Raw genomic sequence first — 17,452 nt, 5'->3', positions numbered from 1 at the left:
TTTTGCTGCTTTTGAGATACCACGCTTCTGGCCTGAGCGAAAGAGAGTCACGATGGGAATTGGGATGGAGGGACGAGCTATTTTCTTTTTTTCCCCAGGGAAATCTTCGTAACATAGTTTTCTTGGTTAATTTAATTCAACATTTGCAACTCTCTGCCTTCATTCGTTTCGTAAGGTCGCTTCTACATCGCCCTGAGCTTCAAAGCTCGTTCTTCGTACATCACCGTTGTCTCCCCAAACCTCCGATTATCGGCAATTCCCGCCCTAGGATGCATCTCGCCGGATGAAAGGAAGTTATACCTCTCCCCTCGCGTGCGTCCCCAGCCACACACCCTCCCACTACCACGACACAACACCCTTACCTACCACCTACACAGCACACCCCGCACCCCAGCTAGCCCACTGCGCGACCCACATGGTTCGCACGTGGAGAAATATGCGGGGGGTTGTCAGCCTCAGCCCATTCCAGCGTCAGCTTTCCATTTTCCATTTTACCCTTGCTTGGAAGTGGGGACGGCGATGCAAGGGTTTCGCGATCGGAGGCATACTGCGTAATCGGTGTTGCTTGAGAACGAACGCCCATGAACGCCAATAAACGCCATGGTGTGGTGAGATTGTGGGAATGCCACTCGCTGTACATAGATAGTGTGGCGTAGCGCTAAGCATTGTATGTATGGGTTGAGTATACGAGATGTCATAGAGCGCTGCATGCGTTCAGCTCTTCGCAATTGTTTCTGCCCATGAAATGAAGTAGAGAAGGATCTCATCGAGACATCACGATGCACAGCGTCATGATCGGCGGGAAGGTCCTTGGCCGGCTGCCCTAATCGGAGTCTACGCAACACGTCATACATCGCGATCTATTTCCCATGATGTACATATTCTACATTCGTATTGAGGGGTTGGAGCTAATCGGGGTATTGTAGCCAATCACAAAAAGAGACTGAGAAAGTTTCCGTCACTCGCTTCTGACAGGCCCGACAGGCTTGATCCTTATTCCTGATTGATGTTGGTGATGGGTCGGCCCTTTGTAGCAGGTAGCGCGTGGGCGTTGGAAATGCGGGGTGGGTAGACGCGATCACACCATGTTGTTGCAAGTGCAGGGACTGGGATGCCAATCATCGTTGTGAACGTGGTTATGGCGTACAGCTGGTGTTGAGGGGTATCGTATGGTCGGGAGAAGTCGGAGAGGTGGTATGCGTCGTCGTTGGGAGAACGTTCGAGAATTGTGCCCACATGTCAGTGTCCGCTGAGCTGTCGACATGCAGTCTCTCCGTTCGTCCCTTGACATTCTCTTGTCGCGATGCATGAAAGCATATCCGAAGACACATTGCTCCACATAACTCCGACATCGCCAGTCTAGCGCAGGAACTCAGCGTTGAGATAGTCGACAAAGACCTCCTTTATGCGTGCTTTGGAAAAGCTATGTTGACGATTCAGGGTGATGAATTGGCGGCGGATGCGCTGGAGTTGCGGGAGTGTCATTGGCGTCGCAGGGAGCTCGATGGGCTTCTGGACATCGGCAACGGCTATCTCTCCACCTCCTTCACCAGGGTGGTCTTTCTGGTACACCATTATCTGGGCGAGGATATCGGAGGTCGTCTTGTCGAGCTCGTAGAGGTAGTTCTGCTCTGTCGCTGGTTTCTACTGTGTGTTAGAGGCATCTCAACACATTAGAAGAACTGGAGTACGCACCAGCACGGTCGCAAGGTTCGGCTTGACAGTCTTCATCTTGCCATCGCTGCTGACTATGGTGTCCCATATCTGGTCGCACGGCGGCTTCTCGTCCTCCTCGACAACGATGAACAGCGGACTGTCCCATCGCGTCATGCCATTGGGCTCCTCATACCGGAAGATGAGGTTCTCAAAATCTTCCTCCTCGTATCCGCCTTCAACCTCTTTGTCCGCCAAGAGCTTCTTGTTGTTCTCGCGACATCGTTCGGCGGGCGTGCCTATGTGCAGCTCTAGGACTGTCAGTCGTGCATCCCATCAGCGAACACGGTATACTGACAACGCAGCTGGGAGTCTGTAGGGCCTTGGCCTCGCAGTACAGCTGGTAGCGGAAGCCCTTGATGTAGTTCAAGCCATCGGCGATAACGATGTCATCGCGCGACAAGACTCTTTTGACGGCGGAATATTCTTCCGCACGTGCATCCTTCTCGGCTTTGGCGGTATGGTAGACGGCGCGCGACACACCCAGCGACTGGTCGTTGATGAGATGGACTCTTAGGCGGGAAGTGCGCGCATCAGGAGGCGAACTGGCGATCTTGGCCTCGAAGTAGTCTTTTAGCTGGAGGGCTCTGGTGGTCTTGCCCGCGGAAGGGAAGCCTTCGTTTGTGGGTTAGCTCAATGGCGGGGGGAAAAGCATGGAGGGGAAGGTGGAACCTGAAATTAAAACGAGCTGCCCTGGTCAGTAGGCGAGTCTGGGGAAGGTTCAACGAGGACTTACGGGCATGATGCGAGTCGGGCGAGCAATGCTTTGTCTGCAAGAGGCAATCCGCGTAAAACTAAAGAGACCTGGCGTCTCGATGCGATGGCAAGCGTCGGCAGATCAGATTGGCCTGTGACGAAATTCACGAGCTAGCAGTCTGAGCCGCGGTCCAAGTACAGCCATGGATTGTGCTGCCTATCTTGCAGGCGATTCCACCTTCCTTTTGCCTGTATCCTGCTTTGCCTCACCTTGTCCCGACTTCAGCCTTTATTGCACACGTCTAGACGAATTCGCTGGGATTGTTCCGGGTGACGCGCAGAAGATCGCCAATACAGGGTAATATCGAGCTACCACGGGTCCATATTTACTTTACCCATACCCTCGCCTCACCCACTGTCTACACCCTCTCCACTCCTCTGCTCTCCTCGCCTTCATCGAAGACTTCAAAGACTCCACCACGACCCTACCAGCCATTCCCGCAGCCATGTCCAACTACTCGCAACAACACTATGGCGCCCCCAGCCGACCCGCCTTCTCTGCCCTCCAGTCCTCCAGCACCCCAGCCGCAAGCTACACCAGCACGTCCGCCTCAAGCCACGCCTCCTCTCGCTCTTCGACGCAATCTGCACCGCCCGTCTCGCCGTCCACGAGCCCCCAGAACCACCAGTACTTTGGCTCGCTGAACCAGCAGTCGCAACAGTTGCAGCAGCAGCCTCGCATGCAGGCCCAACGGCAGAACAGCTTCGAGTACCAACCGAACAGATCAGGAGCCGGCCAGACGGCTGCTGAGACTACAAACTACCTCAACCAGGCTGCGCTGCTTGCCGAGGCCGCGAAACGGGCGCAGATGGCGTGTGTGATGCGAGATCTCGACGGAATGGAACTATAATTTCCGTACGACTTGGCTACAGATCCGTCGTACCATGGCAAACACCACCGCGACAAGACCATGCACACCGCGAAAACATTCTGCCGGTCAAAGTCGGCCGTGAGCGGTCTACTTTATATGTGCATGCTTCCAACGGAGTGGGTCCGTCCATCAAAGTCTTCAAACGTCGCGAGGTCATCACTCCACCGTTCTCACCGGAAACATTCTTCGCCATACCTTTCGCTCGAGTCTGCGGTGAAGAACGTACCGGTGCTGCGTTTACCGACTATACTGCCCGATATTCTTACCGCGGCTACTTCATTTCGATTGTACATACTTCTCCACTATCGGACCGACTAGGCTGTTCTGTCCACTTTGCACCTTTTCCTACTACGGAGCTCGTATCTTGACAGTTGTTCTTTGAGTAATCACGCACGTTGGGGAATCCACTGTATTTTGTATTGTCGAAATGCAGTAGATGTCTTTGATGCCGTTGCCTAGGCACATCTTGGAGAAACCGAGCTCCCCCATACATCATCTATCTCATGGCTTGGAGTTCCACGGCGAAACAAACATCACACCGTCACTTTTTTCATCATTTCTTTTTCCCTTTTCACATGTCGCGATCCTCGAGTCTAGATTTAATAGCGAACGAGCGCTTTGGGCATTGGCAGCATTTCTTTTTAGATGGACTACGCATGCGGATGCGGCATATAGTATAGACCAATCAAGACCCTTTGTCCAACACCGTATGCGTTATCGATTGTCGCGCTTCGCTCCTGCTATGCTTACGAAGGAATGCGACGTTGCTTATAGGTTCGCGCACGCATCGTTATCTTACCTTATAGCCTGGATAGCAACAAAGCCGCCCACAAGCCCTGCGACTGTGAGTTTGTCTCGCGCAAGGCCATGGAGATTGATACGTCTCCATGCAAGTGACAAACTTCAAGCTCAGAAGCGTTCTTCCATGGGCCCACTAATGCCCTGTGGTTTCCCTTACCCAGCGAGTATGGATAGTCAAGTTTTCGTTGAACCGTTTCGGAGAGCCAAAGGAGGCATTGCGACCATCACGATACACCCCAACAACACAGTGGTACTCGAAGATAGATATTGCTATGAAGAAAGAAGAAAAATGAAAGACTTTTAAATAGTACGAAACAATGGCGTGCTCGCAACCCTTATCTCTTACCAACGCAGCCTCGTGCGGGGTCCTTCACCGGAACCACCCCATATGAGCCCGACTATGAAGGAAAGGGCGTGCATATGCACATACATATAACCTGCATCGTATAAGAACATGCAGCAAGGCAAAAACCCATAATAGAAACCCCGAGTAAACCGATACAAGCCTGGTCTGCGCACCATTTGCCTACTGTGAGGCTCAACACCTCTGCACCGAACTGCGAACTTCCACTCCCTCGTTCGTCGCCTCACTTACTGACTCAACTTCTCATTGCCAATTGTAAAAGGGCACGGCGACCCGTCCCCAACCACTCACTGACACGTGCCTCGCCTGCAGCGCCCCTTTGAATCATCCGACCAATGCCAGACCAACGGGTCAACACACCTCTTTGGCGTCACCAACTCATCGCCCATCTTACTATCGCAGCGTGCCAGCGACGATGGCCGCAGTGGTAGTGAGGATGAGCTTGATGCTGAGGGTGCCGCGGTCGGAGATGTAAGCGGACGGGAGAAATCTATGACCACGATGCTGCCCGATGTGTTGTCATCATTGGAGCCGTAAGAGCGCCCTGGTTTGATCATGAAGACTAGGCGTTGGGAGTCGAGGACGCCGGTTACGCTGCGTGTGGCGGAGGATGATGAGTTGATGGTGGGGAGTGTTGGGTTGAGTATGTTGTGGAGGCGCGCTGAGCAGGGACAGCGTGATGAGGGAGGAGGCCACATGCGGACAGGCGACTGGCGGTAGAGTGTTTGCGTATCCACGAAGGAGGGCTTGGTGTCGTCGATGGGGGCTTTCCCTTTGCTGTTGCTGGTGCTGTTGTGAGTGGAAGTGAAGGCGAGGCCTAGTTCGCGGCGAGATCCTATTCGCAGTCTGAGGCATGGTGCTTGCGAGGGGTTGTTGCAGCAGCGGTCGTCTTCGACTAGATCAACGAAGGAGGTGCATGGGTAGCTATAGGCCCTGAACTTTGTTCGAGAGAGGGTGAACGATCGGGGTGGGTTGTCAGTGTGCGAAAACTCAGGGTGTTGGCTCCAGCTGTAGAGATCGGGTGTGGGTTTCCAGTGAGGGTTGTTCGATGAATCTATGAGCGGGAGGAAGAGATCATCCTCAGGCCCGAGTAGTTCATCAGATAGTTCCTCAATATCGTCCTCGTCACGAAAGTCCATCTTAGTAACGTAGAAGGTGCGTGACTGGCGAGAGGATGCTTGGGCCCACTCTCGACGCGACTCCACAATCACCGTCTCGTTTGTACGCTCATCAAGCTGTAGTGCAAGGTCGGTCCATGAGTCGTGAATTGGTCCTTGCTTGTGCTGTCGACGAAAGAGGCGCTCATCTTTCTGAACGTCATCCGGTTTGTCCAGCGGAAATCGGACCACATGGTAGAAGGAAGTATAATCGATCTCTTCAACTTCAAAGGTGCCCTGGTTAGAGACTGCGTAAAAGTAGTTATTGTGGATTTCGAACGCGATGGTGGAGCCGATGTCAGATCCGTGAAACTTATCGAGCAGTACTGGTCTTTCGCGTTCGGTTATCCGAAAGTCTTCATGGAGTGAGATGCCCTCAATCTCCCATTTGTGATGACCGTCATCGCCGATTCCAGTATGTGTGCCGTAGTATAAATAATGCTTATTATGTCTAACAAAAAGCTTAGAGCATTCGCTCAGTCGCACCGATTCGATCACTTTTTGTCCATCCGCAAGGTTTGCAGCTGTGTTGATGGCGAATATGTGGCTGTCATCCGAGTTGTACTTTGGTATAGCATGCACAGAGAGGATCTCATCAGCATAGTAAAGTAAGCGCACGCTGATATTACCAAAGGCTCTGAACTTCGACTCCAAAACAGGCCGAATGATAGCTTGGAGATCGAGAGGGATAGCTTCCTTCCGCGAATTGAGATCCGTGACGAGGACCACCCCAGCGTCGAAAACACATATAGTCCCCTGTCGATACAAAAAGTTATTTCCTAGGCCCAGAACGCGAGCCGAAAACGGGTGCGCGGTTGACAAAGCATGTCTTCTGTCATAAATAGCCTGAAAGGCTTGCTTGTAGGTAATCTTCTCTGTTCGGGCTAAAGACGCCTCCTCGGTGTGGGGATAGTTGATCTATAAGCAGCGTCAGCCTTTGGTGTAAGCAGAGTGACCGTTTGGCACCATCTGACCTCGACAGCACGCCTGACAACTGTCCTTTCGTCTAGTACGGCTCTTAAGTGTCGACATGTTTGGCTGAGATGAACAATATCCTCGAGATCCAAATCGAAGGTGATACAGAAGAGTAAATCAAAAGGTAGCCGATCAAGGGAAGTCGTCATAGAACGAGATAGAGATGTATAGAGACAAGGTAAATAGGGCACGTGAGCGAATTTCCATACGAGTAATTGGCTAAGAAGAAGCAAGATCTTGAGATCTGGACAAGAAAAAGGTTTCAAGCTAACAGTAGGTGGCGTAAGTCAGCTGCAGAATACTGCTCGCTGGATGTGCAGAAAGCACGGGCTTTGAATGCCTCGCAGTTGCAGAGCCGCATCTCAAGTAGGGCGCAATTTCATGCTAGGTTAAAGTCTGACCCATGGGAATAGCGTCAGCGCTTTGCATTTAGCGTAATCCCTGGTTGCACTTCCTTGTTGCGTCTGTGGAAGGCTGAGAAATAACAGGCTATGTCGACCCGATGTTATTCTGTGGGTGGAATTGGGGCCACGATGTGTTCCAAAACTCATACCGACCAAGGGTGGTCATTTGCCGTGTCGCATGCGTCTTGAGATACGACGATGTTGGGTGCGACAAGAGTTGGGTTGTGCCATGTGAGCCGCATCAGTGGAGTTCCACTAGCGGTAAGCATGCGGCTCTGCTCTTGTCAGGCAAAATCAGGTACGCCACACAACCCTGCTCTTCTGATACTCTTAGCCTGCTAGTAACCCCACGCAACCATGAACCAAGGGATCAAGACTAAGTGCTAGCTATGAGCAGCTGATGGATCGGCACGCTTTGCGATATCGCTTCGACAAACCCGAATGATTCTGGACCCCATCATGCTGTGCGTATCCATGCACGATTAGTACATACTCAGCCTTGTCCTACGACCGTTGCGGCTTCGACAAGAACACTTGACCCGCCAGGCTAAGTTCAGGGCCGATCCAGGCTACTTCTCATTCGTCCAGTGCTGTACTCGTACAGCTTGAGGCACAGTTTCGTGTATGTAGTCTTCTGCATGCTCAACGCCCTTGGCCCGCACTGCAATCTCTAGCCTGGACGAGGCCTCTCGGGAAAGCGGGGAATCGGGGAGTTATCCTACAGGTGATAGTGCATTAGAGCCTGAAAATTCAGGAGACTGTCAATGAGCCCCAACAGGTGGTGGACTGTGCAGTACGCCATCGGGCATCGTATACATGCGGCTATTCATGCAATCAATTCTCGCGAAGCGTTTCTCTCTTCCTGTTTGGTGCAAAACGATATCGAGACACTGCTTGCGGAAATCCTTAGTGAGGGGACTACTCGAATGAGGACTGAGCGCCGTCAATGCAGCAAGTGGCCCCTACGACGACGAATGATTATGTGCCTCGTTATTTCGATGGTGTCTGAACGGTACCGGGAAATCGCGTCACCCCGTCAAGACTGTCGCACTCCTCGAAAGTGTATAGCCTTGCCAGCTGTTACAGCGCCCGACTGATAGGCTCCGAGTCTCGTGGCACGTCGTAACGTGTCCAGCCGCGCATGACTGACCACGGTTGCTCATGTGTTCCGTCGCATCGGGCTAGGGCAATGAATCGGCCCATGGAAACGGAAGCGGAAAACGGAAGCGACGCGGCGGGGTCCAGTCTGTAGGTGTGGATGTTCGTCCTCCAGAGCAACGGGAACACGATAGCTCAGAGATAGCAATGCGCATCCACTCACTGCTCTGGACCGGCGCGTTGGCGTTCGTGCCCTTCCCACCCGATATACGGCCAGCCGTTTGGTAGGCTCGAGTAGGGCGGCAGAGTGTATCGTCCTTTACAGCTTCCCGCATCCGGACAATCCAGGTCGCATAAGCCGAAGGTCTTGCAGTAGCATTCTTTCGCGGTTGGGCAATGGACCGGAGGTTTGCCGAAAATCACTATCAACCATATTAGCACATGATCCACGCCACTTGAAGAAGCAAAAAGCGCGCAGAGCCTCATCACGCGCGGGGTCGTGAGGTAGGGCGCGAAATGCCAGCGGATGTCGACTTACTGTGCCAGGAGTACTCAAACACCCTCCCACTGATAGCATCCCCCAGTTCAGTCCCCATAATCCAATCGCGATACTTCTCATACTGCTCCTTGCTCCTCTCCCTAATCTTGTCCCTCGTGGCCGCAAACTGCGCACAGCAGCTCACCCCAACAGCATCCGGCACCTTCTCCCCCGGAAACAGGCTCTCAAAAGCCTTCTTATACTGTCCGCCCGCATGCACAGCCTCTCTGTGTTCGCCCGCTTCCGCCAGCGGCTTGATCTCGTTGGGGCAGCCGAGGGACCAGGCGCAGCGGATGTTGACGTAGCCTTCTTTCTCGAGGTAAGGCAGCTGGAAGTGGCGAAGCATGGGGAGGCCGTCGTAGTCCGGGTCGTCGTTGTGCCATTGGTAGCGGTTGGGGTGGATGAAGAGGACGTTGTCGGGGAGGGACGCGTAGTGGTCGATTATGTAGCTGCGCGCGTATCCGTCGTTAGCATGGCAGACATGGGACGAAAGATAGTATGGATGGGGACGTACGTTAGATAGACCATGCTCTCTCGGCCCTTGTTCTTCGGCACCGTGAGCTCCGCGTTCGGATCGTCGACATGGTAAATATTCTTCTCCCAGTGCGGAAAGTACTCCTCGAGCCACGTTGCGTTCTCGGAACTCTGGCTAGCGACCACGACGGCGGTCCGACGCGCTTTGATGCCATCGTTTGCTTTTAGCGGCTTCCCTTTCGGGTTGTGCGATGACTCGTCTGGCTGCTGCTCATCGTAGAGTTCGTCGGGAAGGTGCGACTTGGCCGATCCAGCTGAGGCCGCCGTCTTGTCCCAGAGCTCGAACTTCAGATGGACGAAGAGCGCGGTGAGAAGGACGATATTGACGAATATGACGACATTGCGAGCGGTGATTAGACGAGGCATGGCGCCACAGAACAAAGTGCCCACGATGTTTGCACGACGCTTTCCGGAAACCTGGGGACTGGCATATCACATGCGAACACCAGGGTGTGATCGGCGCTAGCCGATTCAAGCTCCCATTAGCGCAGTACCGAAGAAAGAGCTAAAAATGCAGAAAGATGATCACATTTTCGTACTATCATCTTAGCACTTTGAAATGCATTGAAGCTCAAAGTCGTTTTATGCTCTGCGTAGGGCCCGCTCCGCAAATACCGCAATTCTCATTCGCGATTTCGAAAAGCCCACCATCGCTATCACAATTGTGCTCAGACACCAGCATTGGCATGTCCTATCCGGGTAAGATGTCTGATAAAGGGGTCTACAGATAGTCATTAAGTAGGTCCGCGTCCACAATCGACGGCGTTGTAATAGACGTCGACTGTTGGAGCTGAAGCAAATTTGCAATGCTCGGTGGTGATGCTGTATTTCCCGCGCTGATGCTAGAGACACGTGGTACCATGGTTGGCGGATTTGACGCGATTCTATCGTTCAAGAGGCAGAACAATGCATTAGCACCATCTTCGGCCATGGTGCTAACTTGAGAAAGTGTGCAGAGGCGAGCGAGTGCATCTGTCGTAGCTTCAACGCACCGTTCGCGAGTGAGATGCAGCGTGCCTGCTCCGAGAGGATTCATCTTGTGCGTATGAAGCGGACTATCTACACTGCCAGCTGGGAACTCAGTGTCCTCACACACCGCTATTAGCAGCACCGCGGCTTCGAATGTCGGCAATACAATGCCTGGGAATCTGGTCTGAGATCCTCCCAGCATAGTGTGCAGCTTTGAGATCTCATCTAGCACTTTGAGTGCCGCCACTGCGAGCGCCTTCTTCTGCGACGATAGCAGGACTTGCTTGTATGCAGGAAAGTTTTGGGTTTGACTTGTTTCACAAAATATTAAGCCACGATAGTTCTGGCACAAACTCTCGAATACGGCAATGTGCAAGATCTGCCGCTGGAGAGGTAAGTGTCGTGATGTCTCGTCCCACTGTTCGTCCGGCTCAAGAGCGAAAGCGGCAGGAAGACTGGCGAGGAACTCAGAGCAGAATTGCTCGTACCGTTCTTCGGCTGCGATCGCGTCGTACTCTGCAGTTGATGTCTCGGGGAATCTGCGCCAGAATCCAGCTAGACGGGCCTGTAGTAACCGTCCTGAGAAAGTTTCTGGGGCATTGTCATCATTTGGGGTGGGCGCAAGGTGCATTCGCGGAAGAACATCTGGGTCCAGTGTGGCGGGGAGGAAAGGTATGCTATCGAGTTGCCGAGAGAGCATACTATGATACAGTTTTGTCAGAACAACAAACTGTATGTGCCACCGCATCAGCCAATGACGGCAAGATTACATACCTGTCCCAGATATACAGATTACACCAGACTCTCCGTCGCATCTTCTGTTCCAATACATGCATCTCAGGCATATGGGCCGTGTGGTTTCGATGAAGTCCGATTCTCTGCGCTACCAGGGCGGCTTTGTTGAGCACTTCCCAGAAGGCCAAATTTGGTCCCTCACATTGCAGTCGTAGGCCCAAAAAGGCTAGATGCTGCACGCGCAGTAGAGAGCCTCTAGCATCAAGCTGCGCGCAAATTTTGGCTAGTTTCTCTGCAACGTCGTTGCACAGCGTGCGCATATCAGAGAGAAGCATGCCACGAATGCGGTCGATAGGGTGAGATGGTGAAGGGAGGAATTGGGATACGTATGAACATAGTCGCAACAAGAGTACCACGAATTCCACATGGAATACGGTGGATATGTTTCCCGAGTTCCAAAGTTGTTGGTACTGGGATAAGAACCACGGCGGGTGTACGAGTTGGTCTTTCCTGCGTGACACATCAGCGTCAGGACGACCTTCTCTCGTTTGGTGATAGAGACTGGGCTTGGAAAAGCTTCTACATGCGACTGATACCAATGGTTTTTGGATGATTGACGAACAAGGTGTGAGCCGAAACTTACCAGTGAACTTCATCCACATAATGCTGGACCAGGAAGTCGCAAATCTGGCGATCTGGCATCCTCTTCATCTGTTCTAAGATCTCCGGGGATGCTTCTTGAGTAACATCTTGGTTATCGCGGTGTTGGCCGTTGGCAAGCCCTAGCTGTTTGAACAAGTACCAGTTAGAAACGAAGTGCATTTGGTCGATTACTACACGTTCGAATATCGCAACTGGAGGTGAGGTGAACTTACCTTGCGAATCAAGGCGACGGTGCTGCTTTCGCTGTACTCGAAGTATCCGAATGAGTCCGAAACAGAGCTGACGGTTGAGCCTGACGCAGGGCTCTGCCGTCTTGCGCTCTTCCAATTTGTTAGAGCGTCAGTGACGCGCTCATTGGCATCGCTATCTTGCGACTGCGCATCTTGAATCGCGGAGCGTTGCTCATCTCCATTATCACGAGGCTCTATCCTCGGAGCCTGTAGCGGCGTACGACCAGCTTGCAATGCCGGAGAAGGGTAGTATGCGCACTCCTCCGGGCGTCGACGACGTGAACAGTGATCGCACGGATAGCGACGGTTGCACTACGTATTGGAGATATCAAATTAGACCGATCCAGCTTTCTGTATTTTTATATGCATAGTCATGCGCTCGAAATCGCAGTCAAAGAAGCTATGGAAAAAACAAGACGTTCGCACCTTTTGTTTCTTCGTGTAGCATGGAATGCACGACGAAACAATCCTTTTTTTGCCAGTGTTCTGCATCTTGGACAAGAAAGAGAATCGTGATTAGGCAAGCAAGCGTGGAGAGGGAGGGACTAGTGTGGCGTGGTTTTCGTTGAGGAAGCCTTGAGTTTGATCCAACGAAGATCGACGTCAACATGTGGTTGCGCTGAGCAAGGGCGAGTAAGTGGACTCGTTCGGTGTTAAGACTGGAGTTAATTCAAGACCGGATTTAATGCCAGTACCGTTTGTTTGTATTGTCATGGTCGTGCTTCACTGTCGGGCTGAACAAGCTAAGCTGCTTTCGACTGTGCTATGAGGTTACAGCATCGAATGATGCACATGGCAATCACCATTTTGGTTATCATCTCATTGTTGGAAGTCGTGCATCGCAAGATATCGGGTGTGCGAAGTTTGTTCTTAAAAATCGGCCATGCGATATTGGTGGCTTATCCATTTCGGTCAGCCAATGCCCGCTTGATCTTGGTTGTGGGGTGAAAGGCCCCTTTGGTATTCCCGCTGCTTATCTACATTTCGGCCGACATATTACGGTCCTTGGCATTTTCAACCGTAGAGTATTACCAACCTCAAGGTTGCCTGCTCTATTTGGGCGACAATATGGGCGGTATACAACATGTTTCTAAATCGCTTCAACTTCAACAACTCGTACTAATCGACAAGTTTGTTCCTATCTGCTTTCCATGGATTCCAACACTTCTTCGACACCAGTCGCGCGTTCAATCAACGACGAGAAGCCAGCGGAGCGGACGCTTGGCAATCTCGGCAGCACGGCGGAACCGGAGAAGCCTCCGCGCGACATCTCTGGCTGGAAATGGTACCTGACTGTAGTGTCTATCCTGTTCTCCACCTTTCTCTACGCACTTGACGCTACGGTAGTCGCGGACCTCCAGTCTGTCATTGTCGAAGAATTCGGCGGCATTCAGCAGCTGTCGTGGCTGAGTGTCGGCTTCCTGCTTTGCGCTACAGCAACCACTCTTTTCTGGGGACGCATCTACGGCCAGTTCGATGCCAAGTGGCTCTACATCTTCCATGTGGCGATCTTCGAGATTGGCTCCGCCATCTGCGGCGCTGCGCCGTCGATGAACGTAATGATTCTCGGCCGTGCTATTACGGGCTTGGGAGGATCCGGTCTGTACGTCGGCTGCATGACGCTTATCGCGGGCACTACTACCATGTCTGAACGTCCGGTCTACGTTTCTGGTACCGGCTTTACCTGGGGCCTCGGTATCGTTCTGGGCCCAGTCATCGGGGGTGCTTTCAGCGAGTCTGCAGTAGGTTGGCGATGGGCGTTTTATATCAACCTACTCATCGGTGCGGCGTGCGCTCCAGTCTACCTGTTCCTCATCCCCAGCAGGGATCCTCGGCCTGGTGTCTCGTTCCTCGCGCGACTTACCGACATGGACTATCCTGGCACCATTCTGCAGGCCGGCGCGTTGACGACTTTCATCGTTGCCATCAATATGGGTGGTATCTCGTATCCGTGGGATTCAGGCCGCATCATCGCACTGTTCGTCGTATCCGGTGTTCTGTTCATCATTCTGGGCATTCAACAGTATTGGAACATACTCACAACGGAAGTCCGTCGCATCATCCCTGTGCAGTTCTTCCGATCACGGATGGTGCTCATTCTGTTCAGTATCACCGCTGCCGGCGGAGCGTGCTCTTTCGTCCCCATCTACATGGTCCCGATCTTCTTCCAGTTTACTCAGGGCGACGGTCCTCTCGATGCCGGGGTGCGGTTGCTCCCTTATATCGTCGTCATGGTAGTCACCGTCTTCATCAATGGTGGCTTGATGTCCAAGTTAGGATACGTTATGCCATGGTTTCTCGGTGGTGGCGCCCTGGTCGTGATCGGCTCCGCCCTCATGTACACAATCGATCTGGACACTGCTACGGCTCGCGTATACGGCTTCACGGTCCTGATGGGAGTTGGAGTCGGTATGTTTCTCCAGGCGCCTTTTTCAGTTGCCCAGGCAGTTGTCGAGCTGGAGAACATTGCGCCAGCGATCAGCTTCATCACGCTGGCCCAGTCTGTGGGCATCACGTTTGCTCTGGCCATCGCCAACGCTATCCTTCTCAACCAAAGCCAGGACAAGATTGAGGGTATTCTGACTGATGTCTCTTCAGCAGACATCCAGGCCGCTATCTTGGGTGCTCGATCGGATATCGTGCAGAACCTATCCCCGGAGTTGAAGACCCGCGTTCTTGCCGCTATCGTCAGTGCCATTAGCAAGACCTACAGCCTTACTATTGCCGGTGGCGCTCTTGTCCTCGTCTTGAGCATCTTCATGCCTCGCAAGCGACTCTTCCAGAAGAATGCCGATACCACTGCTCCCTAAGCTGGCTTTGGTCACCTACCATTCCGGTTCTGCTTCTCTATTGTCAGTTTGCATTGCCAGAAGCTCGCAACTAGCCTCTGTAGATCGGGGGCGGAAGGAAATGCGCGGATACTACAACATCAACACGGATGCGAGTGTTCCTCGCACCGGTTAAAATGTACAATTACCCTAATAGATTAATCAACAACCTTCCCTTCATACCACCACGCATGCTCCTCAGTGACAGATCATGAGCCTCGAAATTTACATTGCCTCTGTGACTGATGCTAAGTGTCGCGATACGGAGCACAGTACAAAGTAGAGTCGGTGATATGCCGGTTGGCCAAGTAGGAGAAAAGGAGCTTTGAGATGACATCACAAGACACAGCGCCAAGCCACTAGCCCAACTGGGCATCGCCTTCCCCTATGGCACTGGTGCCCCCGCGTTCAAATTGGTGGGCCATGCCACGGACACCCACGCACCCACACGCGCCGATTACAGTTATGACAAACGACGTGCCTTCGTCCACGCTGTATTCAACCCCGGTATCTTTCCCAGCCTCAGAACGTTGTCAATGGTAATTTGACGTATCGTCTCAGCTCCCGAGGTCGCCTTGGTACCTAGCCTTCTAGATTGTTGGTACATTCTCCATTCGGAGAAAGAATGGATGGACAACCACCTTGTGGCAGGCATTCCCCCGGCGTTGAACCGACAGGAACGCATCGTAAACAATTGTACTCATAACAATCGGGCGTCTCGTTGCAGATGGAACCCTCGACACAATCTGGTCGGCTCGCGATTAACGTCTTAAGCACTTTTAGGTTCTCGGATGTTCTAGCATTCGGTGTGCGTGCGACGACGCCGGCTGGAACAGCCCAAAGTTGAGCATCGGACGTCACTGCGCGGCCATCACTTCGTATGACATTAGTGCCTAGCCAGTTCACGGGACAGACACGGAAGAGGTCATGTTACTTACACGCCTGACATGCCCGTTCGGTTCTTGTCGTATCTCTTGATGTACTCAGCGATTTGGCGCTCGTTGAGCTGGGCGTAGTCAATGACAGTGTCACGGGCAGCGTTGAAACTACGCAGCACTCCGTCATCTGCAAGCCAAGTAATGCCGTCACTTGGTTCGAGGCTTCTCATAGCTTCAGCAAGCGACTGGATACACCGTCAGTTCTCAACCGCATGGATATGGTTTTTTGAGGTAAGTACGGGCTCATCTGAGGCTGCTGCCGCCAGCAGAAAGGTCGCACTAGCGGACACGTAGAGCGAGAGCTTCATATCGAATGTAGGAGCGTGTATAGCAAATCTAGTGGGGTGTAATCTGATAGAATAGAGTGTGCGTATGAGACATTCGAAATCGTATGGCAAGGTTAATGCTTTATAGAGTGCCTTCCTAAGGAAGAGTGTATACCACATCCCACATAGGACAAGATCACCACTGCATCTCACAGGCTGTTCTGTCACAAAGTGTCCTACATATTGCGATCAGCAATCCACCCTGCCGGACCTGCTGGCAGCGTCTTTCCACGACGGATGCGCTATGCACGCTGTTCATCAGAAGTCACGTCTCCACGCAAACTTGCTGAAGACATGATATCGACGGCCAGACACCAAAGTGTCCTCTCTAACTGGATTGCTGGTGCTTGCACTTCAAACACGGAACAATGTCTGCCTAGCTCACAAGAGTGTCATCGTACACAGGGCCTGATCTCGGGCTGCCTAGACAGAGGGACGCAGTGAGTATGATGATTGGCCGTGTACCCGCGCACTATATCCCTTCTTGAAGCGCTAGCAGCTCTTCTATAGGAGAGCACCGTAACACAACGTTGTAAAGTTCTGCACAGCGGCTGTGCCGTATTATAGCAACGTTACGTCATTTCGAGACCGGCTAGGCAGCATCGCATGCGTTGCTTATAACTAGGATAATGTCCTGCTGGTAGATTTTAGCCGCCTCACCCACCCATCGTCAACGAAACAACCATGTCCTCACCGACAGTGTCACAGCCGTCGTCCCGAGCGAAACCACCTCAAGATGAAGACCAAAGCCAAGACCAACTCGAGCCAAAGGATGCGGCTCAGGTCAAAGGCTCCAACAATGAGATAGTTCAACCTGCGCAACCTCAAACTGGAAAAGAACAATTCAATGCCATGCTGAGGTCAACAAAAATCCATCCAGATGGGCACTGCATCGGCTCGATCGGCACCGACGGTGTCTACAGAGAGATCCATTATCTCCCCGGTCCGCCCGACCAGATCAGCGACTACGAGATATACGATGCGGCGCCCATGACGCCAGAGATGATCAAAGCCTGGCTTGACACAAAGCCGTGGAAACAGGAGACGGAAGACAAGTACCGAGGAGCTGATGGCAGAACAGTTCCACAGGAGTAAGTGTGCACACTGAATATGTAAACATTAGCTGAATCTCGATGCGATGGTGCCTAGACAGTGGTGGAACCCGCCACCTGGCATTATCTTCCCTATGAAATCGAAGAATACGCGCGATGAGGAGATGAGGGTGTATCGTGAGGAGAGGAAGGCAAAGGAAGAGAAGATTGCAAGGGGAGAAATCGAAGCGGAAGTGCCTGTAGCGTGTAACAGTATCAAGAGTGACTATGATCTGAGCCCTCGCTAGGGGTAGGCTGCGGCTATGGTCGTCTAGAGGTTGGTATTATCCCCATGGTCGTGTTAGGATCGTATAGTTCATCGCCCTCGAGCAGCAAAGAGATGACGAGGGTCTGTAGATGGCTAGATGCGTTACCATGATCATGTCGATGATGCAAAATACAACGACTTTCCTTGAATGCCATACTTGCCCAATTAGCCTTTTTCATCCAATTCCCAGCG

The 17,452-nt window shown here is 52.5% G+C and overlaps 6 protein-coding genes across 6 annotated transcripts; 3 read left to right on the top strand and 3 right to left on the bottom strand.

Moving 5' to 3' along the window:
- Nucleotides 1-1,359: 1,359 nt before the first annotated feature.
- On the bottom strand, nt 1,360-2,455 carry J4E86_001349 (uncharacterized protein; the record flags this gene model as incomplete). Its single annotated transcript, XM_051441919.1, has 5 exons — nt 1,360-1,644; nt 1,696-1,964; nt 2,008-2,328; nt 2,386-2,401; nt 2,450-2,455. 5 exons carry the CDS (start codon nt 2,453-2,455, stop codon nt 1,360-1,362), a joined length of 897 nt encoding a protein of 298 aa, XP_051308090.1.
- Nucleotides 2,456-2,915: 460 nt separating this feature from the next.
- On the top strand, nt 2,916-3,320 carry J4E86_001348 (uncharacterized protein; the record flags this gene model as incomplete). The annotated part of the gene is made up of 1 exon (XM_051441918.1): nt 2,916-3,320. One exon carries the CDS (start codon nt 2,916-2,918, stop codon nt 3,318-3,320), a length of 405 nt encoding a protein of 134 aa, XP_051308089.1.
- A 5,305-nt stretch (nt 3,321-8,625) lies between these two features.
- On the bottom strand, nt 8,626-11,738 carry J4E86_001347 (uncharacterized protein; the record flags this gene model as incomplete). The annotated part of the gene is made up of 4 exons (XM_051441917.1): nt 8,626-9,127; nt 9,193-9,629; nt 10,309-10,882; nt 11,560-11,738. The coding sequence occupies 4 exons, from the start codon at nt 11,736-11,738 to the stop codon at nt 8,626-8,628; spliced, it is 1,692 nt and encodes a 563-aa protein (XP_051308088.1).
- Nucleotides 11,739-12,960: 1,222 nt separating this feature from the next.
- On the top strand, nt 12,961-14,619 carry J4E86_001346 (uncharacterized protein; the record flags this gene model as incomplete). Its single annotated transcript, XM_051441916.1, has 1 exon — nt 12,961-14,619. The coding sequence occupies one exon, from the start codon at nt 12,961-12,963 to the stop codon at nt 14,617-14,619; it is 1,659 nt and encodes a 552-aa protein (XP_051308087.1).
- Nucleotides 14,620-15,571: 952 nt separating this feature from the next.
- On the bottom strand, nt 15,572-15,883 carry J4E86_001345 (uncharacterized protein; the record flags this gene model as incomplete). Its single annotated transcript, XM_051441915.1, has 2 exons — nt 15,572-15,760; nt 15,815-15,883. 2 exons carry the CDS (start codon nt 15,881-15,883, stop codon nt 15,572-15,574), a joined length of 258 nt encoding a protein of 85 aa, XP_051308086.1.
- Nucleotides 15,884-16,585: 702 nt separating this feature from the next.
- On the top strand, nt 16,586-17,240 carry J4E86_001344 (uncharacterized protein; the record flags this gene model as incomplete). The annotated part of the gene is made up of 2 exons (XM_051441914.1): nt 16,586-16,992; nt 17,051-17,240. The coding sequence occupies 2 exons, from the start codon at nt 16,586-16,588 to the stop codon at nt 17,238-17,240; spliced, it is 597 nt and encodes a 198-aa protein (XP_051308085.1).
- Nucleotides 17,241-17,452: the final 212 nt, after the last annotated feature.

This window comes from Alternaria arbusti (assembly GCF_024043155.1).
Source record: "Alternaria arbusti strain BMP 1465 chromosome Unknown scaffold_1, whole genome shotgun sequence".
Taxonomy (NCBI): Eukaryota; Fungi; Ascomycota; class Dothideomycetes; order Pleosporales; family Pleosporaceae; genus Alternaria; species Alternaria arbusti.
This window is presented reverse-complemented; position numbering and strand designations above follow the sequence as displayed.